Source organism: Ascaphus truei, chromosome 2 (genome assembly GCF_040206685.1).
Source record: "Ascaphus truei isolate aAscTru1 chromosome 2, aAscTru1.hap1, whole genome shotgun sequence".
Taxonomy (NCBI): domain Eukaryota; kingdom Metazoa; phylum Chordata; class Amphibia; order Anura; family Ascaphidae; genus Ascaphus; species Ascaphus truei.
The window spans coordinates 87,904-110,633 of NC_134484.1; the positions used below are offsets into that span (position 1 = coordinate 87,904).

Below are 22,730 nucleotides of genomic sequence, written 5' to 3' on the forward strand. Positions count from 1 at the left end.
CATACAATCCCTGCGGGTGAGGGAATGTAGCCAGGCGTCCCGCAGTTATGCGTGTGCTACAATGTAGCTGTGTGAGCGTGTGCGCCCGTTCCCGTCGCCTCCGGTCCCATACAATCCCTGCGGGTGAGTGAATGTAGCCAGGCGTCCCGCAGTTATGCGTGTGCTACAATGTAGCTGTGTGAGCGTGTGCGCCCGTTCCCGTCGCCTCCGCTTCCATACAATCCCTGCGGGTGAGTGTATGTAGCCAACCGTCCCGCAGTTATGCGTGTGCTACAATGTAGCTGTGTGAGCGTGTGCGCCCGTTCCCGCCGCCTCCGGTCCCATACAATCCCTGCGGGTGAGTGAATGTAGCCAGGCGTCCCGCAGTTATGCGTGTGCTACAATGTAGCTGTGTGAGCGTGTGCGCCCGTTCCCGTCGCCTCCGGTCCCATACAATCCCTGCGGGTGAGTGAATGTAGCCAGGCGTCCCGCAGTTATGCGTGTGCTACAATGTAGCTGTGTGAGCGTGTGCGCCCGTTCCCGCCGCCTCCGCTTCCATACAATCCCTGCGGGTGAGTGAATGTAGCCAGGCGTCCCGCAGTTATGCGTGTGCTACAATGTAGCTGTGTGAGCGTGTGCGCCCGTTCCCGCCGCCTCCGGTCCCATACAATCCCTGCGGGTGAGTGAATGTAGCCAGGGGTCCCGCAGTTATGCGTGTGCTACAATGTAGCTGTGTGAGCGTGTGCGCCCGTTCCCGCCGCCTCCGGTCCCATACAATCCCTGCGGGTGAGTGAATGTAGCCAGGCGTCCCGCAGTTATGCGTGTGCTACAATGTAGCTGTGTGAGCGTGTGCGCCCGTTCCCGTCGCCTCCGCTCCCATACAATCCCTGCGGGTGAGAGAATGTAGCCAGGCGTCCCGCAGTTATGCGTGTGCTACAATGTAGCTGTGTGAGCGTGTGCGCCCGTTCCTGTCGCCTCCGCTTCCATACAATCCCTGCGGGTGAGTGAATGTAGCCAGGCGTCCCGCAGTTATGCGTGTGCTACAATGTAGCTGTGTGAGCGTGTGCGCCCGTTCCCGTCGCCTCCGGTCCCATACAATCCCTGCGGGTGAGGGAATGTAGCCAGGCGTCCCGCAGTTATGCGTGTGCTACAATGTAGCTGTGTGAGCGTGTGCGCCCGTTCCCGTCGCCTCCGGTCCCATACAATCCCTGCGGGTGAGTGAATGTAGCCAGGCGTCCCGCAGTTATGCGTGTGCTACAATGTAGCTGTGTGAGCGTGTGCGCCCGTTCCCGTCGCCTCCGCTTCCATACAATCCCTGCGGGTGAGTGTATGTAGCCAACCGTCCCGCAGTTATGCGTGTGCTACAATGTAGCTGTGTGAGCGTGTGCGCCCGTTCCCGCCGCCTCCGGTCCCATACAATCCCTGCGGGTGAGTGAATGTAGCCAGGCGTCCCGCAGTTATGCGTGTGCTACAATGTAGCTGTGTGAGCGTGTGCGCCCGTTCCCGTCGCCTCCGGTCCCATACAATCCCTGCGGGTGAGTGAATGTAGCCAGGCGTCCCGCAGTTATGCGTGTGCTACAATGTAGCTGTGTGAGCGTGTGCGCCCGTTCCCGTCGCCTCCGGTCCCATACAATCCCTGCGGGTGAGTGAATGTAGCCAGGCGTCCCGCAGTTATGCGTGTGCTACAATGTAGCTGTGTGAGCGTGTGCGCCCGTTCCCGCCGCCTCCGCTTCCATACAATCCCTGCGGGTGAGTGAATGTAGCCAGGCGTCCCGCAGTTATGCGTGTGCTACAATGTAGCTGTGTGAGCGTGTGCGCCCGTTCCTGTCGCCTCCGCTTCCATACAATCCCTGCGGGTGAGTGAATGTAGCCAGGCGTCCCGCAGTTATGCGTGTGCTACAATGTAGCTGTGTGAGCGTGTGCGCCCGTTCCCGCCGCCTCCGGTCCCATACAATCCCTGCGGGTGAGTGAATGTAGCCAGGGGTCCCGCAGTTATGCGTGTGCTACAATGTAGCTGTGTGAGCGTGTGCGCCCGTTCCCGCCGCCTCCGGTCCCATACAATCCCTGCGGGTGAGTGAATGTAGCCAGGCGTCCCGCAGTTATGCGTGTGCTACAATGTAGCTGTGTGAGCGTGTGCGCCCGTTCCCGCCGCCTCCGGTCCCATACAATCCCTGCGGGTGAGTGAATGTAGCCAGGCGTCCCGCAGTTATGCGTGTGCTACAATGTAGCTGTGTGAGCGTGTGCGCCCGTTCCCGTCGCCTCCGGTCCCATACAATCCCTGCGGGTGAGTGAATGTAGCCAGGCGTCCCGCAGTTATGCGTGTGCTACAATGTAGCTGTGTGAGCGTGTGCGCCCGTTCCTGTCGCCTCCGCTCCCATACAATCCCTGCGGGTGAGTGAATGTAGCCAGGCGTCCCGCAGTTATGCGTGTGCTACAATGTAGCTGTGTGAGCGTGTGCGCCCGTTCCCGTCGCCTCCGGTCCCATACAATCCCTGCGGGTGAGTGAATGTAGCCAGGCGTCCCGCAGTTATGCGTGTGCTACAATGTAGCTGTGTGTGCGTGTGCGCCCGTTCCCGTCGCCTCCGCTCCCATACAATCCCTGCGGGTGAGTGAATGTAGCCAGGCGTCCCGCAGTTATGCGTGTGCTACAATGTAGCTGTGTGAGCGTGTGCGCCCGTTCCCGTCGCCTCCGGTCCCATACAATCCCTGCGGGTGAGTGAATGTAGCCAGGCGTCCCGCAGTTATGCGTGTGCTACAATGTAGCTGTGTGAGCGTGTGCGCCCGTTCCTGTCGCCTCCGCTCCCATACAATCCCTGCGGGTGAGTGAATGTAGCCAGGCGTCCCGCAGTTATGCGTGTGCTACAATGTAGCTGTGTGAGCGTGTGCGCCCGTTCCCGCCGCCTCCGGTCCCATACAATCCCTGCGGGTGAGTGAATGTAGCCAGGCGTCCCGCAGTTATGCGTGTGCTACAATGTAGCTGTGTGAGCGTGTGCGCCCGTTCCCGCCGCCTCCGGTCCCATACAATCCCTGCGGGTGAGTGAATGTAGCCAGGCGTCCCGCAGTTATGCGTGTGCTACAATGTAGCTGTGTGAGCGTGTGCGCCCGTTCCCGTCGCCTCCGGTCCCATACAATCCCTGCGGGTGAGTGAATGTAGCCAGGCGTCCCGCAGTTATGCGTGTGCTACAATGTAGCTGTGTGAGCGTGTGCGCCCGTTCCCGCCGCCTCCGGTCCCATACAATCCCTGCGGGTGAGTGAATGTAGCCAGGCGTCCCGCAGTTATGCGTGTGCTACAATGTAGCTGTGTGAGCGTGTGCGCCCGTTCCTGTCGCCTCCGGTCCCATACAATCCCTGCGGGTGAGTGAATGTAGCCAGGCGTCCCGCAGTTATGCGTGTGCTACAATGTAGCTGTGTGAGCGTGTGCGCCCGTTCCCGTCGCCTCCGGTCCCATACAATCCCTGCGGGTGAGTGAATGTAGCCAGGCGTCCCGCAGTTATGCGTGTGCTACAATGTAGCTGTGTGAGCGTGTGCGCCCGTTCCCGCCGCCTCCGCTTCCATACAATCCCTGCGGGTGAGTGAATGTAGCCAGGCGTCCCGCAGTTATGCGTGTGCTACAATGTAGCTGTGTGAGCGTGTGCGCCCGTTCCTGTCGCCTCCGCTTCCATACAATCCCTGCGGGTGAGTGAATGTAGCCAGGCGTCCCGCAGTTATGCGTGTGCTACAATGTAGCTGTGTGAGCGTGTGCGCCCGTTCCCGCCGCCTCCGGTCCCATACAATCCCTGCGGGTGAGTGAATGTAGCCAGGCGTCCCGCAGTTATGCGTGTGCTACAATGTAGCTGTGTGAGCGTGTGCGCCCGTTCCCGTCGCCTCCGGTCCCATACAATCCCTGCGGGTGAGTGAATGTAGCCAGGCGTCCCGCAGTTATGCGTGTGCTACAATGTAGCTGTGTGAGCGTGTGCGCCCGTTCCTGTCGCCTCCGGTCCCATACAATCCCTGCGGGTGAGTGAATGTAGCCAGGCGTCCCGCAGTTATGCGTGTGCTACAATGTAGCTGTGTGAGCGTGTGCGCCCGTTTCCGTCGCCTCCGGTCCCATACAATCCCTGCGGGTGAGTGAATGTAGCCAGGCGTCCCGCAGTTATGCGTGTGCTACAATGTAGCTGTGTGAGCGTGTGCGCCCGTTCCCGTCGCCTCCGGTCCCATACAATCCCTGCGGGTGAGTGAATGTAGCCAGGCGTCCCGCAGTTATGCGTGTGCTACAATGTAGCTGTGTGAGCGTGTGCGCCCGTTCCCGTCGCCTCCGCTTCCATACAATCCCTGCGGGTGAGTGAATGTAGCCAGGCGTCCCGCAGTTATGCGTGTGCTACAATGTAGCTGTGTGAGCGTGTGCGCCCGTTCCTGTCGCCTCCGGTCCCATACAATCCCTGCGGGTGAGTGAATGTAGCCAGGCGTCCCGCAGTTATGCGTGTGCTACAATGTAGCTGTGTGAGCGTGTGCGCCCGTTCCCGTCGCCTCCGGTCCCATACAATCCCTGCGGGTGAGTGAATGTAGCCAGGCGTCCCGCAGTTATGCGTGTGCTACAATGTAGCTGTGTGAGCGTGTGCGCCCGTTCCCGTCGCCTCCGCTTCCATACAATCCCTGCGGGTGAGTGTATGTAGCCAGGCGTCCCGCAGTTATGCGTGTGCTACAATGTAGCTGTGTGAGCGTGTGCGCCCGTTCCCGTCGCCTCCGGTCCCATACAATCCCTGCGGGTGAGTGAATGTAGCCAGGCGTCCCGCAGTTATGCGTGTGCTACAATGTAGCTGTGTGAGCATGTGCGCCCGTTCCCGCCGCCTCCGCTTCCATACAATCCCTGCGGGTGAGTGTATGTAGCCAGGCGTCCCGCAGTTATGCGTGTGCTACAATGTAGCTGTGTGAGCGTGTGCGCCCGTTCCCGTCGCCTCCGGTCCCATACAATCCCTGCGGGTGAGTGAATGTAGCCAGGCGTCCCGCAGTTATGCGTGTGCTACAATGTAGCTGTGTGAGCGTGTGCGCCCGTTCCCGCCGCCTCCGCTTCCATACAATCCCTGCGGGTGAGTGAATGTAGCCAGGCGTCCCGCAGTTATGCGTGTGCTACAATGTAGCTGTGTGAGCGTGTGCGCCCGTTCCCGTCGCCTCCGGTCCCATACAATCCCTGCGGGTGAGTGAATGTAGCCAGGCGTCCCGCAGTTATGCGTGTGCTACAATGTAGCTGTGTGAGCGTGTGCGCCCGTTCCCGTCGCCTCCGGTCCCATACAATCCCTGCGGGTGAGTGAATGTAGCCAGGCGTCCCGCAGTTATGCGTGTGCTACAATGTAGCTGTGTGAGCGTGTGCGCCCGTTCCCGTCGCCTCCGGTCCCATACAATCCCTGCGGGTGAGTGAATGTAGCCAGGCGTCCCGCAGTTATGCGTGTGCTACAATGTAGCTGTGTGAGCGTGTGCGCCCGTTCCCGTCGCCTCCGCTCCCATACAATCCCTGCGGGTGAGTGAATGTAGCCAGGCGTCCCGCAGTTATGCGTGTGCTACAATGTAGCTGTGTGAGCGTGTGCGCCCGTTCCCGCCGCCTCCGCTTCCATACAATCCCTGCGGGTGAGTGAATGTAGCCAGGCGTCCCGCAGTTATGCGTGTGCTACAATGTAGCTGTGTGAGCCGCTAGGAACCCTCCTGAAATCCGCTGAGCAGAAGACTGATCCAAGTCTCGGCTAATAGCTCTGTGACGTGGATCCAACTCGTTTCGTCACCTTATCAGGTGACTTCATCAGTGGCCACCTTACACAATTTAGTGTCATCAGCGATGATAACATTTTCTTTTTAAAAAATGTTTCTAATAACTCTACCAGGGCAGCACTTTTTTACTCTATCTTTGGCGTTTCTGAAGAACAACCTAATCTTGGAGGGAACGCTTTCATTCTGTGGTAAGGCCCGAGCGTACAACTTCTAGCAGTAATCTGTAGGACATGGCCTATTCCCAATAGCCCACCTGTTCCTGGTTGTATGAATATTCTGGCATCACATGCCTTTATTTCTGAATATTGGGGTGAAAAGACTCCCAAGGGGCAGAAGAGGTTCTGAGGGTCTGTATCGTGACCACGATCCCCTCTAGGACATCTTGAAGCTGACGTGGAACGCCCATAGCCATAAGTACGAAAGGAAGCGCGGAATGAGTCTAAGAGACTACTCTCTTGGTAAGGATCTACTTCTGCTCCCTGATGGCTTCCCAATAATCCTTTCTAGCTCGTTACCAAGTGGGAACTTCACATCAATCGGCACCAAACACAGGCGAAATATTAGGGTAACCATAATGTTCTTTGATGCTGAAAATAACAGTCCATTAAAAATAATAGAAGAGGAGAGGAGAAAACGGAGCCTTAAATCCACTGCTTGCTTGAAAAAACACACAGGTGCGTTCCCATAATAAAAACTAAAGTTTAATGGATCAAAAACAACAAACAGACAGAGCACCTACGCGTTTCGGGCTTGTGGCCCCTTATCAAGGTGAATAAAAACAGCTTACTGGAGTGCGTTTAAATACCTGATCCTCGCGCTGCTGTAACCAATCCCCCGCCACTTCCGGGTTTGTAAAAGCGACGTGTGACGTCAGCGCGTTGGAGCCAGTGCAATATAACAAACTTTATTAAACCATAACACAATGACACTCCGCAACTATCCAAGAAAAATATATAATAAACGTTAAAATCAAGATTAAAAAAAACAAATAAAGGAACAATTGGGTGAACAATTCATTGATTAAGGGCACAGATGTACCCCACATCAATGAATAAAGCATGTTCTATACCTGTTAGACGACCACAGATTGAGCTTAGTGACAACTGTTTCCGTGAATCTAGAAGGAATACATATAAATAGCAATTGCCAAACATTATAACATTAAGCAGTAAATAATAATAACATATATATAAACCAATAACACTTGACATGAATAAATAATAATTAATTCTCATAATAAATAATCAATACAATATACATATATATTCTAAATTCAGGCTGATATCTCAAAATAATATTCTGAAAGATTGATCAAAGATGATGATGATGATGCTATCCTTGTGCAGAAGAAAGTTCCTTGTGTTTGTAATCGTGTGTTTCCTCTTATCCAGTATCAATTGGACTATCCGAAAATGGATGTCTTGGCCGTTCATGTATTTATCGTAAGCAAAATAACAATGCGCTTCACCTGCAGGTGCCGGTTAAATTAGGACGTGCTATGGATGGTATTGTTGGTTCGTTCATTCTTTCCATTCTGACGTATCTCCTCTAAAAACAGATGGATGTAGTAGATCCTAGCTACTAATTTAACCCCTGCATAGCTTGTTAGCATGAAACAATAATACAATAATACAATGACACAGTCCTTGGGAAAGTCTGGGCACAACGCCTGCACTCGTCTTGGCCTTTAACAGACTTCATCTTGTACCCAGAATGTACTATAAATATTTCACTTCTTCTAAGTTTCCTACAAATCAATTCTTTCCCTTAAATGTGTTTTTCGTTATGACGCAATCTTTCTCCGTTCAGTCTGGACCGAGTCTGGGGAAACCACATGGATTCTATCAGGCAGCATGGATTCCGAGTGACTGGATTTCCACGTGCCGACGCTGCGCCCGGGATCCATGGCTTGCACTGCAAGGCTCTTCTAGCCACGTCGGTATTTGCTGGAGATCCTGCTGGCAGCTTGATGATGTCATAAGAGGCGCCATATAAAAAAATCTATAGCCGTTTCAGTGGACAATCTTCACGAGTCCGGTTTCCCGACATACACCCGCCATAAGATTCCAGATCCACCGTGCAGGCCCTATGTGCCGTGGGGATGATGCAAGGTTCTGGAACCGCATCGTATGCGCTGATCCGGGAGACTCAAAACCCTTATTTAAGGCTCTCTCCATGCTTCAGAATAAGTGATTTTTGATTGGCCAGTCCATGCCGGCGTCACTCCTCCCCACCCCGACGAAGCCTTGCGGGGGCGAAACGTTGGATTACGAGGACTCTAATACACTTATATTTGGCTATTACCTGCGCCGCGCCGCGCGCCTTTGCTCGGGGAATACCTGGGACGTTTGTCACGGATACACGTCGCGGCGACATGTTTGTTTATTACACGCGCTAAATTCTGCCCGTTATATTTCTCTAGGAGGTTCTAATTTCTGCGTGGACTGAGATATATATATATATAACTGTATGCTCATCTGCATGTCTAAGGCAGGTCTGCAACCCCGCCCTTCCCCATTATCACACAACACACAGCACTTCCACTGCAGCAAGGGATTCTGGGAAATGACATGCAAATGAGCACGCAGTGACACTTTTTGCAAAAAGGTGTCACTGCGTGCTCATTTGCATGTCATTTCCCAGAATCCCTTGCTGCAGTGGAAGTGCTGTGTGTTGTGTGATAATGGGGAAGGGCGGGGTTGCAGACCTGCCTTAGACATGCAGATGAGCATACAGTTATATATATATATATATTTGCTTTGCAATGGAGGGTTTTTGTCACTTTTTTTACTCACCATAACTTAACTATATATATATAAGTGTGTAGATATGTATATATATATATATATATATGTGTGTAGATATGTATATATATATGTATATGTATATGTATAAGTTAAAGCCATTACTATGGTATCTCTCCCTAACCAAAATGTTTAATTTTATCATAAATTCATAAAATCCGACATACCCCACTCTCCCCGGCCTCTCCCCCTCTCCCCGGCCTCTCTGACCATACCCCACTCTCCCTGGCCTCTCCCCCTCTCCCTGGTCTCTCCGCCTCTCCTCCTCTCCCTGGCCTCTCCCCCTCTCCCTGACATACATCCCTCTCCCCGGCCTCTCCCCCTCTCCCCGGCCTCTCCCCCTCTCCCTGACATACCCCCCGAAAGTATGATGTGACTCACGCTTTGTGATGGAGCTGGCAGACGGTGCAGACAACGTAACGTTATCCTCCTGACATACCTCCCGAAAACACGAGACCCATACACCCCCCAACCACAACTTCACGCGGGCGGCAGGTCCCGTAACCCCCCCAGTGAATCCCATTCCCACATATTGTTCCATATCGTGGTGCTCGGGTTCGCGGGGCGCGGGGGCGCTGCAGAGACACGGCACTGTAATTAGGTCCCTCCTGGGGGCGGGTAAGGGGTCGGTCCTTCCTCCGGTGTAAGTGACCCCCGGTCAGTGACGCGTAATAAGGTAAAACTCCGACACATGGATGTTAAATAATTGTTTACATTGTAATCTTTCCGTGGTCAGCAAAAGGGGTCGGACATCTGCAGTTACACATCCGTGTACATAGCATGTTACAGCAGTAATACAGGCGTTACACATCCGTGTACATAGCGTGTTACAGCAGTAATACAGGCGTTACACATCCGTGTACATAGCGCGTTACAGCAGTAATACACGCGTTACACATCCGTGTACATAGCGCGTTACAGCAGTAATACACGCGTTACACATCCGTGTACATAGCGTGTTACAGCAGTAATACACGCGTTACACACCCGTGTACATAGCGCGTTACAGCAGTAATACACGCGTTACACATCCGTGTACATAGCGCGTTACAGCAGTAATACACGCGTTACACATCCGTGTACATAGCGCGTTACAGCAGTAATACACGCGTTACACACCCGTGTACATAGCGCGTTACAGCAGTAAGACACGCGTTACACACCCGTGTACATAGCGCGTTACATCTGTAATACACGCGTTACACATCCGTGTACATAGCGCGTTACAGCAGTAATACACGCGTCACACATCCGTGTACATAGCGCGTTACAGCAGTAATACACGCGTTACGCATCCGTGTACATAGCGTGTTACAGCAGTAATACACGCGTCACACATCCGTGTACATAGCGCGTTACAGCAGTAATACACGCGTCACACATCCGTGTACATAGCGCGTTACAGCAGTAATACACGCGTTACACATCCGTGTACATAGCGCGTTACAGCAGTAATACACGCGTCACACACCCGTGTACATGGCGCGTTACAGCAGTAATACACGCGTTACACATCCGTGTACATAGCGCGTTACAGCAGTAATACACGCGTTACACATCCGTGTACATAGCGCGTTACAGCTGTAATACACGCGTTACACATCCGTGTACATAGCGCGTTACAGAAGTAATACACGCGTTACACATCCGTGTACATGGCGCGTTACAGCAGTAATACACGGTTACACATCCGTGTACATAGAGTGTTACAGCAGTAATACACGCGTTACACATCCGTGTACATAGCGCGTTACAGCTGTAATAAACACGTTACACATCCGTGTACATAGCGCATTACAGCAGTAATACACGGTTACACATCCGTGTACATAGCGTGTTACAGCAGTAATACACGCGTTACACATCCGTGTACATAGCGCGTTACAGCAGTAATACACGTGTTACACATCCGTGTACATAGCGCGTTACAGCAGTAATACACGCGTTACACATCCGTGTACATAGCGCGTTACAGCAGTAATACACGCGTTACACATCCGTGTACATAGCGAGTTACAGCAGTAATACACGCGTTACGCATCCGTGTACATAGCGTGTTACAGCAGTAATACACGGTTACACATCCGTGTTCATAGCGTGTTACAGCAGTAATACACGCGTTACACATCCGTGTACATAGCGCGTTACAGTAGTAATACACGCGTTACACATCCGTGTACATAGCGCGTTACACATCCGTGTACATAGCGTACAGCAGTAATACACGTGTTACACATCCGTGTACATAGCGTGTTACACATCCGTGTACATAGCGTGTTACAGCAGTAATACACGGTTACACATCCGTGTACATAGTGTGTTACAGCAGTAATACACGCGTTACACATCCGTGTACATAGCGTGTTACAGCACTAATACACACGTTACACATCCGTGTACATAGCGCGTTTCAGCAGTAATACACGCGTTACACATCTGTGTAGATAGCGTGTTACAGCAGTAATACACGGGTTACACATCCGTGTACATAGCGTGTTACAGCAGTAATACACGTGTTACACATCCGTGTACATAGCGTATTACAGCAGTAATACACGCGTTACACATCCGTGTACATAGCGTGTTACAGCAGTGATACACGCGTTACTCATCCGTGTACATAGCGCGTTACAGCAGTAATACATGCGTTACACATCCGTGTACATAGCGTGTTACAGCAGTAATACACACGTTACACATCCGTGTACATAGCGCGTTACAGCAGTAATACACGGGTTACACATCCGTGTACATAGCGCGTTACAGCAATAATACACGGGTTACACATCCGTGTACATAGCGCGTTACAGCAGTAATACACGCGTTACACATCCGTGTACATAGCGTGTTACAGCAGTAATACACGCGTTACACATCCGTGTACATAGCGCGTTACAGCAGTAATACACGCGTTACACATCCGTGTACATAGCGTGTTACAGCAGTAATACACGCGTTACACATCCGTGTACATAGCGTGTTACAGCAGTAATATACTGCTTGTTCAGATGCAACTTTGCAAACCTAAGCCGTGCTGCCATCTTCTTTTTAGAGAGAAGAGGCTTTCTCCTGGCAACCCTTCCAAACAAACCATACTTGTTCAGTCTTTTTCTAATTGTACTGTCATGAACTTTAACATGTAACATGCTAACTAAGGCCTGTCGAGTCTGAGATGTAACTCTTGGTTTTTTGCAAATTCTCTGAGCATTGCACGGTCTGACCTTGGGGTGAATTTGCTGGGACGTCCACACCTGGGAAGATTGGCAATTGTCTTGAATGTTTTCGACTTTTGAATAATCTTTCTCACTGTAGAATGATGGACTTTAAATTGTTTGAAAATGGCCTTATAACCCTTCCCAGATTGATGGGCAGCAACAATTGCTTCTCTAAGATCATTGCTGATGTCTTTCCTCCTTGGCATTGTGTTAACACACACCTGAATGCCCCAGACCAGCAAACTGGTAAAACTTCGGCTTTTATAGAGGTGTTCACACTTGCTGATTATCAATTAATCAAGGGCATTTGATTAGCAGCACCTCCGTGTCAGACCTCGCTCAGGCACCGAGTGTGCGTTTCCAGCGCGTATCTCTGTCCCCGGATGTAGAGCAGTAATCTGTACTCAATGCTCCTCCGTGTCAGACCTCGCTCAGGCACCGAGTGTGCGTTTCCCGCGCGTATCGCTGTCCCCGGATGTAGAGCAGTAATCTGTAATCAATGCTCCTCCGTGTCAGACCTCGCTCAGGCACCGAGTGTGCGTTTCCCGTGCGTATCTCTGTCCCCGGATGTAGAGCAGTAATCTGTACTCAATGCTCCTCCGTGTCAGACCTCGCTCAGGCACCGAGTGTGCGTTTCCCGCGCGTATCTCTGTCTCCGGATGTAGAGCAGTAATCTGTACTCAATGCTCCTCCGTGTCAGACCTCGCTCAGGCACCGAGTGTGCGTTTCCCGCGCGTATCTCTGTCCCCGGATGTAGAGCAGTAATCTGTACTCAATGCTCCTCCGTGTCAGACCTCGCTCAGGCACCGAGTGTGCGTTTCCCGTGCGTATCTCTGTCCCCGGATGTAGAGCAGTAATCTGTACTCAATGCTCCTCCGTGTCAGACCTCGCTCAGGCACCGAGTGTGCGTTTCCCGCGCGTATCTCTGTCCCCGGATGTAGAGCAGTAATCTGTACTCAATGCTCCTCCGTGTCAGACCTCGCTCAGGCACCGAGTGTGCGTTTCCCGCGCGTATCTCTGTCCCCGGATGTAGAGCAGTAATCTGTACTCAATGCTCCTCCGTGTCAGACCTCGCTCAGGCACCGAGTGTGCGTTTCCCGCGCGTATCTCTGTCCCCGGATGTAGAGCAGTAATCTGTACTCAATGCTCCCCCGTGTCAGACCTCGCTCAGGCACCGAGTGTGCGTTTCCCGCGCGTATCTCTGTCCCCGGATGTAGAGCAGTAATCTGTACTCAATGCTCCTCCGTGTCAGACCTCGCTCAGGCACCGAGTGTGCGTTTCCCGCGCGTATCTCTGTCCCCGGATGTAGAGCAGTAATCTGTACTCAATGCTCCTCCGTGTCAGACCTCGCTCAGGCACCGAGTGTGCGTTTCCCACGCGTATCTCTGTCCCCGGATGTAGAGCAGTAATCTGCACTCAATGCTCCTCCGTGTCAGACCTCGCTCAGGCACCGAGTGTGCGTTTCCTGCACGTTTCTCTGTCCCCGGATGTAGAGCAGTAATCTGTACTCAATGCTCCTCCGTGTCAGACCTCGCTCAGACACCGAGTGTGCGTTTCCCGCGCGTATCTCTGTCTCCGGATGTAGAGCAGTAATCTGTACTCAATGCTCCTCCGTGTCAGACCTCGCTCAGGCACCGAGTGAGCGTTTCCCGCGCGTATCGCTGTCCCCGGATGTAGAGCAGTAATCTGTACTCAATGCTCCTCCGTGTCAGACCTCGCTCAGGCACCGAGTGTGCGTTTCCCGCGCGTATCTCTGTCTCCGGATGTAGAGCAGTAATCTGTACTCAATGCTCCTCCGTGTCAGACCTCGCTCAGGCACCGAGTGTGCGTTTCCCGCGCGTATCTCTGTCTCCGGATGTAGAGCAGTAATCTGTACTCAATGCTCCTCCGTGTCAGACCTCGCTCAGGCACCGAGTGTGCGTTTCCAGCGCGTATCTCTGTCCCCGGATGTAGAGCAGTAATCTGTACTCAATGCTCCTCCGTGTCAGACCTCGCTCAGGCACCGAGTGTGCGTTTCCCGCGTGTATCTCTGTCCCCGGATGTAGAGCAGTAATCTGTACTCAATGCTCCTCCGTGTCAGACCTCGCTCAGGCACCGAGTGTGCGTTTCCTGCACGTTTCTCTGTCCCCGGATGTAGAGCAGTAATCTGTACTCAATGCTCCTCCGTGTCAGACCTCGCTCAGGCACTGAGTGTGCGTTTCCAGCGCGTATCTCTGTCCCCGGATGTAGAGCAGTAATCTGTACTCAATGCTCCTCCGTGTCAGACCTCGCTCAGGCACCGAGTGTGCGTTTCCAGCGCGTATCTCTGTCCCCGGATGTAGAGCAGTAATCTGTACTCAATGCTCCTCCGTGTCAGACCTCGCTCAGGCACCGAGTGTGCGTTTCCCGCGTGTATCTCTGTCCCCGGATGTAGAGCAGTAATCTGTACTCAATGCTCCTCCGTGTCAGACCTCGCTCAGGCACCGAGTGTGCGTTTCCCGCGCGTATCTCTGTCTCCGGATGTAGAGCAGTAATCTGTACTCAATGCTCCTCCGTGTCAGACCTCGCTCAGGCACCGAGTGTGCGTTTCCCGCGCGTATCTCTGTCTCCGGATGTAGAGCAGTAATCTGTACTCAATGCTCCTCCGTGTCAGACCTCGCTCAGGCACCGAGTGTGCGTTTCCAGCGCGTATCTCTGTCCCCGGATGTAGAGCAGTAATCTGTACTCAATGCTCCTCCGTGTCAGACCTCGCTCAGGCACCGAGTGTGCGTTTCCCGCGTGTATCTCTGTCCCCGGATGTAGAGCAGTAATCTGTACTCAATGCTCCTCCGTGTCAGACCTCGCTCAGGCACCGAGTGTGCGTTTCCTGCGCGTATCTCTGTCCCCGGATGTAGAGCAGTAATCTGTACTCAATGCTCCTCCGTGTCAGACCTCGCTCAGGCACTGAGTGTGCGTTTCCAGCGCGTATCTCTGTCCCCGGATGTAGAGCAGTAATCTGCACTCAATGGTCCTCCGTGTCAGACCTCGCTCAGGCACCGAGTGTGCGTTTCCCGCGCGTATCTCTGTCCCCGGATGTAGAGCAGTAATCTGTACTCAATGCTCCTCCGTGTCAGACCTCGCTCAGGCACCGAGTGTGCGTTTCCCGCGCGTATCTCTGTCCCCGGATATAGAGCAGTAATCTGTACTCAATGCTCCTCCGTGTCAGACCTCGCTCAGGCACCGAGTGTGCGTTTCCCGCGCGTATCTCTGTCCTTGGATGTAGAGCAGTAATCTGTACTCAATGCTCCTCCGTGTCAGACCTCGCTCAGGCACCGAGTGTGCGTTTCCCGCGCGTATCTCTGTCTCCGGATGTAGAGCAGTAATCTGTACTCAATGCTCCTCCGTGTCAGACCTCGCTCAGGCACCGAGTGTGCGTTTCCCGCGCGTATCTCTGTCCCCGGATGTAGAGCAGTAATCTGTACTCAATGCTCCTCCGTGTCAGACCTCGCTCAGGCACCGAGTGTGCGTTTCCCGCGCGTATCTCTGTCTCCGGATGTAGAGCTGTAATCTGTACTCAATGCTCCTCCGTGTCAGACCTCGCTCAGGCACCGAGTGTGCGTTTCCCGCGCGTATCTCTGTCTCCGGATGTAGAGCAGTAATTTGTACTCAATGCTCCTCCGTGTCAGACCTCGCTCAGGCACCGAGTGTGCGTTTCCCGCGCGTATCTCTGTCCCCGGATGTAGAGCAGTAATCTGTACTCAATGCTCCTCCGTGTCAGACCTCGCTCAGGCACCGACTGTGCGTTTCCCGCGCGTATCTCTGTCTCCGGATGTAGAGCAGTAATCTGTACTCAATCCTCCTCCGTGTCAGACCTCGCTCAGGCACCGAGTGTGCGTTTCCCGCGCGTATCTCTGTCCCCGGATGTAGAGCAGTAATCTGTACTCAATGCTCCTCCGTGTCAGACCTCGCTCAGGCACCGAGTGTGCGTTTCCCGCGCGTATCTCTGTCCCCGGATGTAGAGCAGTAATCTGTACTCAATGCTCCTCCGTGTCAGACCTCGCTCAGGCACCGAGTGTGCGTTTCCCGCTCGTATCTCTGTCCCCGGATGTAGAGCAGTAATCTGTACTCAATCCTCCTCCGTGTCAGACCTCGCTCAGGCACCGAGTGTGCGTTTCCCGCGCGTATCTCTGTGTCCGGATGTAGAGCAGTAATCTGTAATCAATGCTCCTCCGTGTCAGACCTCGCTCAGGCACCGAGTGTGCGTTTCCCGCGCGTATCTCTGTCCCCGGATGTAGAGCAGTAATCTGTACTCAATGCTCCTCCGTGTCAGACCTCGCTCAGGCACCGAGTGTGCGTTTCCCACACGTATCTCTGTCCCCGGATGTAGAGCAGTAATCTGTACTCAATGCTCCTCCGTGTCAGACCTCGCTCAGGCACCGAGTGTGCGTTTCCCGCGCGTATCTCTGTCCCCGGATGTAGAGCAGTAATCTGTACTCAATGCTCCTCCGTGTCAGACCTCGCTCAGGCACCGAGTGTGCGTTTCCCGCGCGTATCTCTGTCTCCGGATGTAGAGCAGTAATCTGTACTCAATGCATCTCCGTGTCAGACCTCGCTCAGACACCGAGTGTGCGTTTCCCGCGCGTATCTCTGTCTCCGGATGTAGAGCAGTAATCTGTACTCAATGCTCCTCCGTGTCAGACCTCGCTCAGGCACTGAGTGTGCGCTTCCCTCGCGTATCTCTGTCTCCGGATGTAGAGCAGTAATCTGTAATCAATGCTCCTCCATGTCAGACCTCGCTCAGGCACCGAGTGTGCGTTTCCCGCGCGTATCTCTGTCCCCGGATGTAGAGCAGTAATCTGTACTCAATGCTCCTCCGTGTCAGACCTCGCTCAGGCACCGAGTGTGCGTTTCCAGCGCGTATCTCTGTCCCCGGATGTAGAGCAGTAATCTGTACTCAATGCTCCTCCGTGTCAGACCTCGCTCAGGCACCGAGTGTGCGTTTCCCGCGCGTATCTCTGTCCCCGGATGTAGAGCAGTAATCTGTACTCCAAGTTCCTCAAAGTATGTGATCGCGTCGCTGCGTAACTATGTCACGACGTTCCGACGCGTTTCGTCACTGGAAGTGACTTTCTCAAGGATAGAATTGCAGTCGCTGTACTGGCTTATTATGGCCACAATGATTACCTCTAATACTGTAGCAGACAGCTCTATACAATTTTAGTCGTGGCTGACATATACATACAACCAATAAATATATACACACATATATACACACACATATATATATATATATATATATATATATATATATACACACACACACAGTGTTCGACAAACCTATACATTTGCACGCCCCGGGCGAGTGGATTTAACATCGTGGCGAGCTCCTATTGGCCCAAGCAGCACACGTTTGGTACTAGGTGGCGAGTAGATTTTTTGGTGATTTGTCGACCACTGTATGTATATATATATTTATTATATATATATATATATATATATATACATACATACATACATACAGACATACAGACATACAGACATACAGACATACAGACATACGCACACGCACACATACATACATACATACATATACGCACACATACACTGCTTTCCTGGAAACGCAGGTTCACATGCATAGTTGTGACGTTATTAGAGTTTATGGAAGAGTCGGTGCTCGGGGGGGGGGGGGGCTTTGCCAATGTGAGTGTTTTATTTACATATCAATGTTTCTGTCCGTTTGTCGAGATTGGCGATGTTACATTGACATCTTGATGCACTGAACCCGTCCCTACTATCTGTATTGTAATGATGTAAAAAACAATGTGAAGTGCTGTATAACTTATCAGAGCTGTGGGCATAGACATACATGTTTCCCATTGCTTCCGGCCAGCTCCTCCGAAGCAGCGAGCTCAACGATCTCATCCTCATGGACCACCTGATGGACAACATGACCAGCCGGCTGAAGGACCGCAGTATCACTGTGCGCATGCTGGGCGTTCGGGGCCTGGGGAACATTGCGGTCGGATCTCCTGAAAAGGTGAGTGTGACAGTAGGGGTAGCTGGCATCCCAATTCTGGGATGAAGCCCAGCTAGCTGCCCCTAATTCCATGTAACTCGGCCACCTGTGTAAGGCTTTTTTCGGCCACATGTTCTTTAATATCTGGGGGAGCACAGGGAATGTATAATGCACTGTGTGGGTAAGCCCAAGCACTTTGTTCCCTGTTATTGCAATCCCCAAGTCTAGTTTAGCAAGCAATATGAGGTAAAGTGTTTTGTGATCTATGTGTAAGCACTGTGATTTGGGAGTCAGCCCTGTAAAGTGTTCATTGGATTATGTGACTGTATGTACTCATTTCTAAGATACCAGATTTGTAATTACATAGTAGATGATGTTGAAAAAGACGTACGTCCATCAAGTTCCACCTATAGAATGTAATGTGAGTTGCATTTCTTGGAGGGGACTCTGTGATTTAATCAGCTGAGGTTCCTGCAGATAAATGTTTATGGAGACAGTCGTTGGGAGTGTGGAGGCCTTACAGACATTTGGTGAGCGGACAATCAGGTTTGCTCTGATTGGTCAGCAGCCCCTCCCATGTAAAAAATAGCAACATATGGATATATAAGGGGTGCTGCTGGTCAGAGAATTCCCTCAGAGAGGCCGAGAGAGACTGAGAGACACTCTGGGAAGGAGTGTGGGGATTCCCTCAGAGAGGCTGAGAGAGACAGAGACACTCTGGGAAGGAGTGTGGGGATTCCCTCAGAGAGGCTGAGAGAGACTGAGAGACACTCTGGGAAGGAGTGTGGGGATTCCCTCAGAGAGGCTGAGAGAGACTGAGACACTCTGGGAAGGAGTGTGGGGATTCCCTCAGAGAGACTGAGAGAGACTGAGACACTCTGGGAAGGAGTGTGGGGATTCCCTCAGAGAGGCTGAGAGAGACTGAGAGACACTCTGGGAAGGAGTGTGGGGATTCCCTCAGAGAGGCTGAGAGAGACTGAGACACTCTGGGAAGGAGTGTGGGGATTCCCTCAGAGAGGCTGAGAGAGACTGAGAGACTGTCTGGGAAGGAGTATGGGGATTCCCTCAGAGAGGCTGAGAGACACTCTGGGAAGGAGTGTGGGGATTCCCTCAGAGAGGCTGAGAGAGACGGAGAGACACTCTGGGAAGGAGTGTGGGGATTCCCTCAGAGAGGCTGAGAGAGACTGAGAGACACTCTGGGAAGGAGTGTGGGGATTCCCTCAGAGAGGCTGAGAGACACTATGGGAAGGAGTGTGGGGATTCCCTCAGAGAGGCTGAGAGAGACTGAGACACTCTGGGAAGGAGTGTTTAGATTCCCTCAGAGAGGCTGAGAGAGACTGAGAGACACTCTGGGATGGAGTGTTTAGATTCCCTCATAGAGGCTGAGAGAGACTGAGAGACACTCTGGGAAGGAGTGTGGGGATTCCCTCAGGCTGAGAGAGACTGAGAGACTGTCTGGGAAGGAGTGTGGGGATTCCCTCAGAGAGGCTGAGAGAGACTGAGAGACTGTCTGGGAAGGAGTGTGGGGATTCCCTCAGAGAGGCTGAGAGAGACTGAGACACTCTGGGAAGGAGTGTGGGGATTCCCTCAGAGAGGCTGAGAGAGACTGAGACACTCTGGGAAGGAGTGTGGGGATTCCATCAGAGAGGCTGAGAGAGGCTGAGAGACACTCTGGGAAGGAGTGTGGGGATTCCCTCAGAGAGGCTGAGAGAGACTGAGACACTCTGGGAAGGAGTGTGGGGATTCCCTCAGAGAGGCTGAGAGAGACTGAGACACTCTGGGAAGGAGTGTGGGGATTCCCTCAGAGAGGCTGAGAGAGACTGAGAGACTGTCTGGGAAGGAGTGTGGGGATTCCCTCAGAGAGGCTGAGAGAGACTGAGAGACACTCTGGGAAGGAGTGTGGGGATTCCCTCAGAGAGGCTGAGAGAGACTGAGACACTCTGGGAAGGAGTGTGGGGATTCCATCAGAGAGGCTGAGAGAGACTGAGACACTCTGGGAAGGAGTGTGGGGATTCCCTCAGAGAGGCTGAGAGAGGCTGAGACACTCTGGGAAGGAGTGTGGGGATTCCCTCAGAGAGGCTGAGAGACACTCTGGGAAGGAGTGTGGGGATTCCCTCAGAGAGGCTGAGAGAGACTGAGAGACACTCTGGGAAGGAGTGTGGGGATTCCCTCAGAGAGGCTGAGAGAGACTGAGACACTCTGGGAAGGAGTGTGGAGACTCCCTCAGAGAGGCTGAGAGAGACTGAGAGACACTCTGGGAAGGAGTGTGGAGACTCCCTCAGAGAGGCTGAGAGAGACTGAGACACTCTGGGAAGGAGTGTGGGGATTCCCTCAGAGAGGCTGAGAGAGACTGAGACACTCTGGGAAGGAGTGTGGGGATTCCCTCAGAGAGGCTGAGAGAGGCTGAGAGACACTCTGGGAAGGAGTGTGGGGATTCCCTCAGAGAGGCTGAGAGAGACTGAGAGACACTCTGGGAAGGAGTGTGGAGACTCCCTCAGAGAGGCTGAGAGAGACCGAGAGACTCTGGGAAGGAGTGTGGGGATTCCCTCAGAGAGGCTGAGAGAGGCTGAGAGACACTCTGGGAAGGAGTGTGGGGATTCCCTCAGAGAGGCTGAAAGAGACTGAGAGACACTCTGGGAAGGAGTGTGGAGATTCCCTCAGAGAGGCTGAGAGAGACTGAGAGACAGTCTGGGAAGGAGTGTGGGGATTCCCTCAGAGAGGCTGAGAGAGACTGAGACACTCTGGGAAGGAGTGTGGAGACTCCCTCAGAGAGGCTGAGAGAGACTGAGACACTCTGGGAAGGAGTGTGGGGATTCCCTCAGAGAGGCTGAGAGAGACTGAGACACTCTGGGAAGGAGTGTGGAGACTCCCTCAGAGAGGCTGAGAGAGACTGAGAGACACTCTGGGAAGGAGTGTGGAGACTCCCTCAGAGAGGCTGAGAGAGACTGAGAGACACTCTGGGAAGGAGTGTGGAGACTCCCTCAGAGAGGCTGAGAGAGACTGAGACACTCTGGGAAGGAGTGTGGGGATTCCCTCAGAGAGGCTGAGAGACACTCTGGGAAGGAGTGTGGGGATTCCCTCAGAGAGGCTGAGAGAGACGGAGAGACACTCTGGGAAGGAGTGTGGGGATTCCCTCAGATAGGCTGAGAGAGACTGAGAGACACTCTGGGAAGGAGTGTGGGGATTCCCTCAGAGAGGCTGAGAGACACTATGGGAAGGAGTGTGGGGATTCCCTCAGAGAGGCTGAGAGAGACTGAGACACTCTGGGAAGGAGTGTTTAGATTCCCTCAGAGAGGCTGAGAGAGACTGAGAGACACTCTGGGAAGGAGTGTTTAGATTCCCTCAGAGAGGCTGAGAGAGACTGAGAGACACTCTGGGAAGGAGTGTGGGGATTCCCTCAGGCTGAGAGAGACTGAGAGACTGTCTGGGAAGGAGTGTGGGGATTCCCTCAGAGAGGCTGAGAGAGACTGAGACACTCTGGGAAGGAGTGTGGGGATTCCATCAGAGAGGCTGAGAGAGGCTGAGAGACACTCTGGGAAGGAGTGTGGGGATTCCCTCAGAGAGGCTGAGAGAGACTGAGACACTCTGGGAAGGAGTGTGGGGATTCCCTCAGAGAGGCTGAGAGAGACTGAGACACTCTGGGAAGGAGTGTGGGGATTCCCTCAGAGAGGCTGAGAGAGACTGAGAGACTGTCTGGGAAGGAGTGTGGGGATTCCCTCAGAGAGGCTGAGAGAGACTGAGAGACACTCTGGGAAGGAGTGTGGGGATTCCCTCAGAGAGACTGAGAGAGACTGAGACACTCTGGGAAGGAGTGTGGGGATTCCCTCAGAGAGGCTGAGAGACTGAGAGACACTCTGGGAAGGAGTGTGGGGATTCCCTCAGAGAGGCTGAGAGAGGCTGAGAGACACTCTGGGAAGGAGTGTGGGGATTCCCTCAGAGAGGCTGAGAGAGACTGAGAGACACTCTGGGAAGGAGTGTGGAGACTCCCTCAGAGAGGCTGAGAGAGACCGAGAGACTCTGGGAAGGAGTGTGGGGATTCCCTCAGAGAGGCTGAGAGAGACTGAGACACTCTGGGAAGGAGTGTGGAGACTCCCTCAGAGAGGCTGAGAGAGACTGAGAGACACTCTGGGAAGGAGTGTGGAGACTCCCTCAGAGAGGCTGAGAGAGACTGAGACACTCTGGGAAGGAGTGTGGGGATTCCCTCAGAGAGGCTGAGAGAGACTGAGACACTCTGGGAAGGAGTGTGGGGATTCCTCAGAGAGGCTGAGAGAGGCTGAGAGACACTCTGGGAAGGAGTGTGGGGATTCCCTCAGAGAGGCTGAGAGAGACTGAGAGACACTCTGGGAAGGAGTGTGGAGACTCCCTCAGAGAGGCTGAGAGAGACCGAGAGACTCTGGGAAGGAGTGTGGGGATTCCCTCAGAGAGGCTGAGAGAGGCTGAGAGACACTGGGAAGGAGTGTGGGGATTCCCTCAGAGAGGCTGAAAGAGACTGAGAGACACTCTGGGAAGGAGTGTGGAGATTCCCTCTGAGAGGCTGAGAGAGACTGAGAGACAGTCTGGGAAGGAGTGTGGGGATTCCATCAGAGAGGCTGAGAGAGACTGAGACACTCTGGGAAGGAGTGTGGAGACTCCCTCAGAGAGGCTGAGAGAGACTGAGACACTCTGGGAAGGAGTGTGGGGATTCCCTCAGAGAGGCTGAGAGAGACTGAGACACTCTGGGAAGGAGTGTGGAGACTCCCTCAGAGAGGCTGAGAGAGACTGAGAGACACTCTGGGAAGGAGTGTGGGGATTCCCTCAGAGAGGCTGAGAGAGACTGAGAGACACTCTGGGAAGGAGTGTGGAGACTCCCTCAGAGAGGCTGAGAGAGACTGAGACACTCTGGGAAGGAGTGTGGGGATTCCCTCAGAGAGGCTGAGAGAGACTGAGACACTCTGGGAAGGAGTGTGGAGACTCCCTCAGAGAGGCTGAGAGAGACTGAGAGACACTCTGGGAAGGAGTGTGGGGATTCCCTCAGAGAGG

The 22,730-nt window shown here is 53.3% G+C and overlaps 1 protein-coding gene across 1 annotated transcript in view; it reads left to right on the forward strand.

The window, feature by feature from the left end:
* The window catches only part of MROH1 (maestro heat like repeat family member 1), a 157,194-nt gene that overhangs the window by 45,104 nt on the left and 89,360 nt on the right, over nucleotides 1-22,730 (forward strand). The window contains exon 4 of the mRNA XM_075580880.1: nucleotides 17,586-17,732. Coding sequence (XP_075436995.1) covers nucleotides 17,586-17,732 — 147 coding nt within the window. The remainder of the gene's footprint in view (nucleotides 1-17,585; nucleotides 17,733-22,730) is intronic.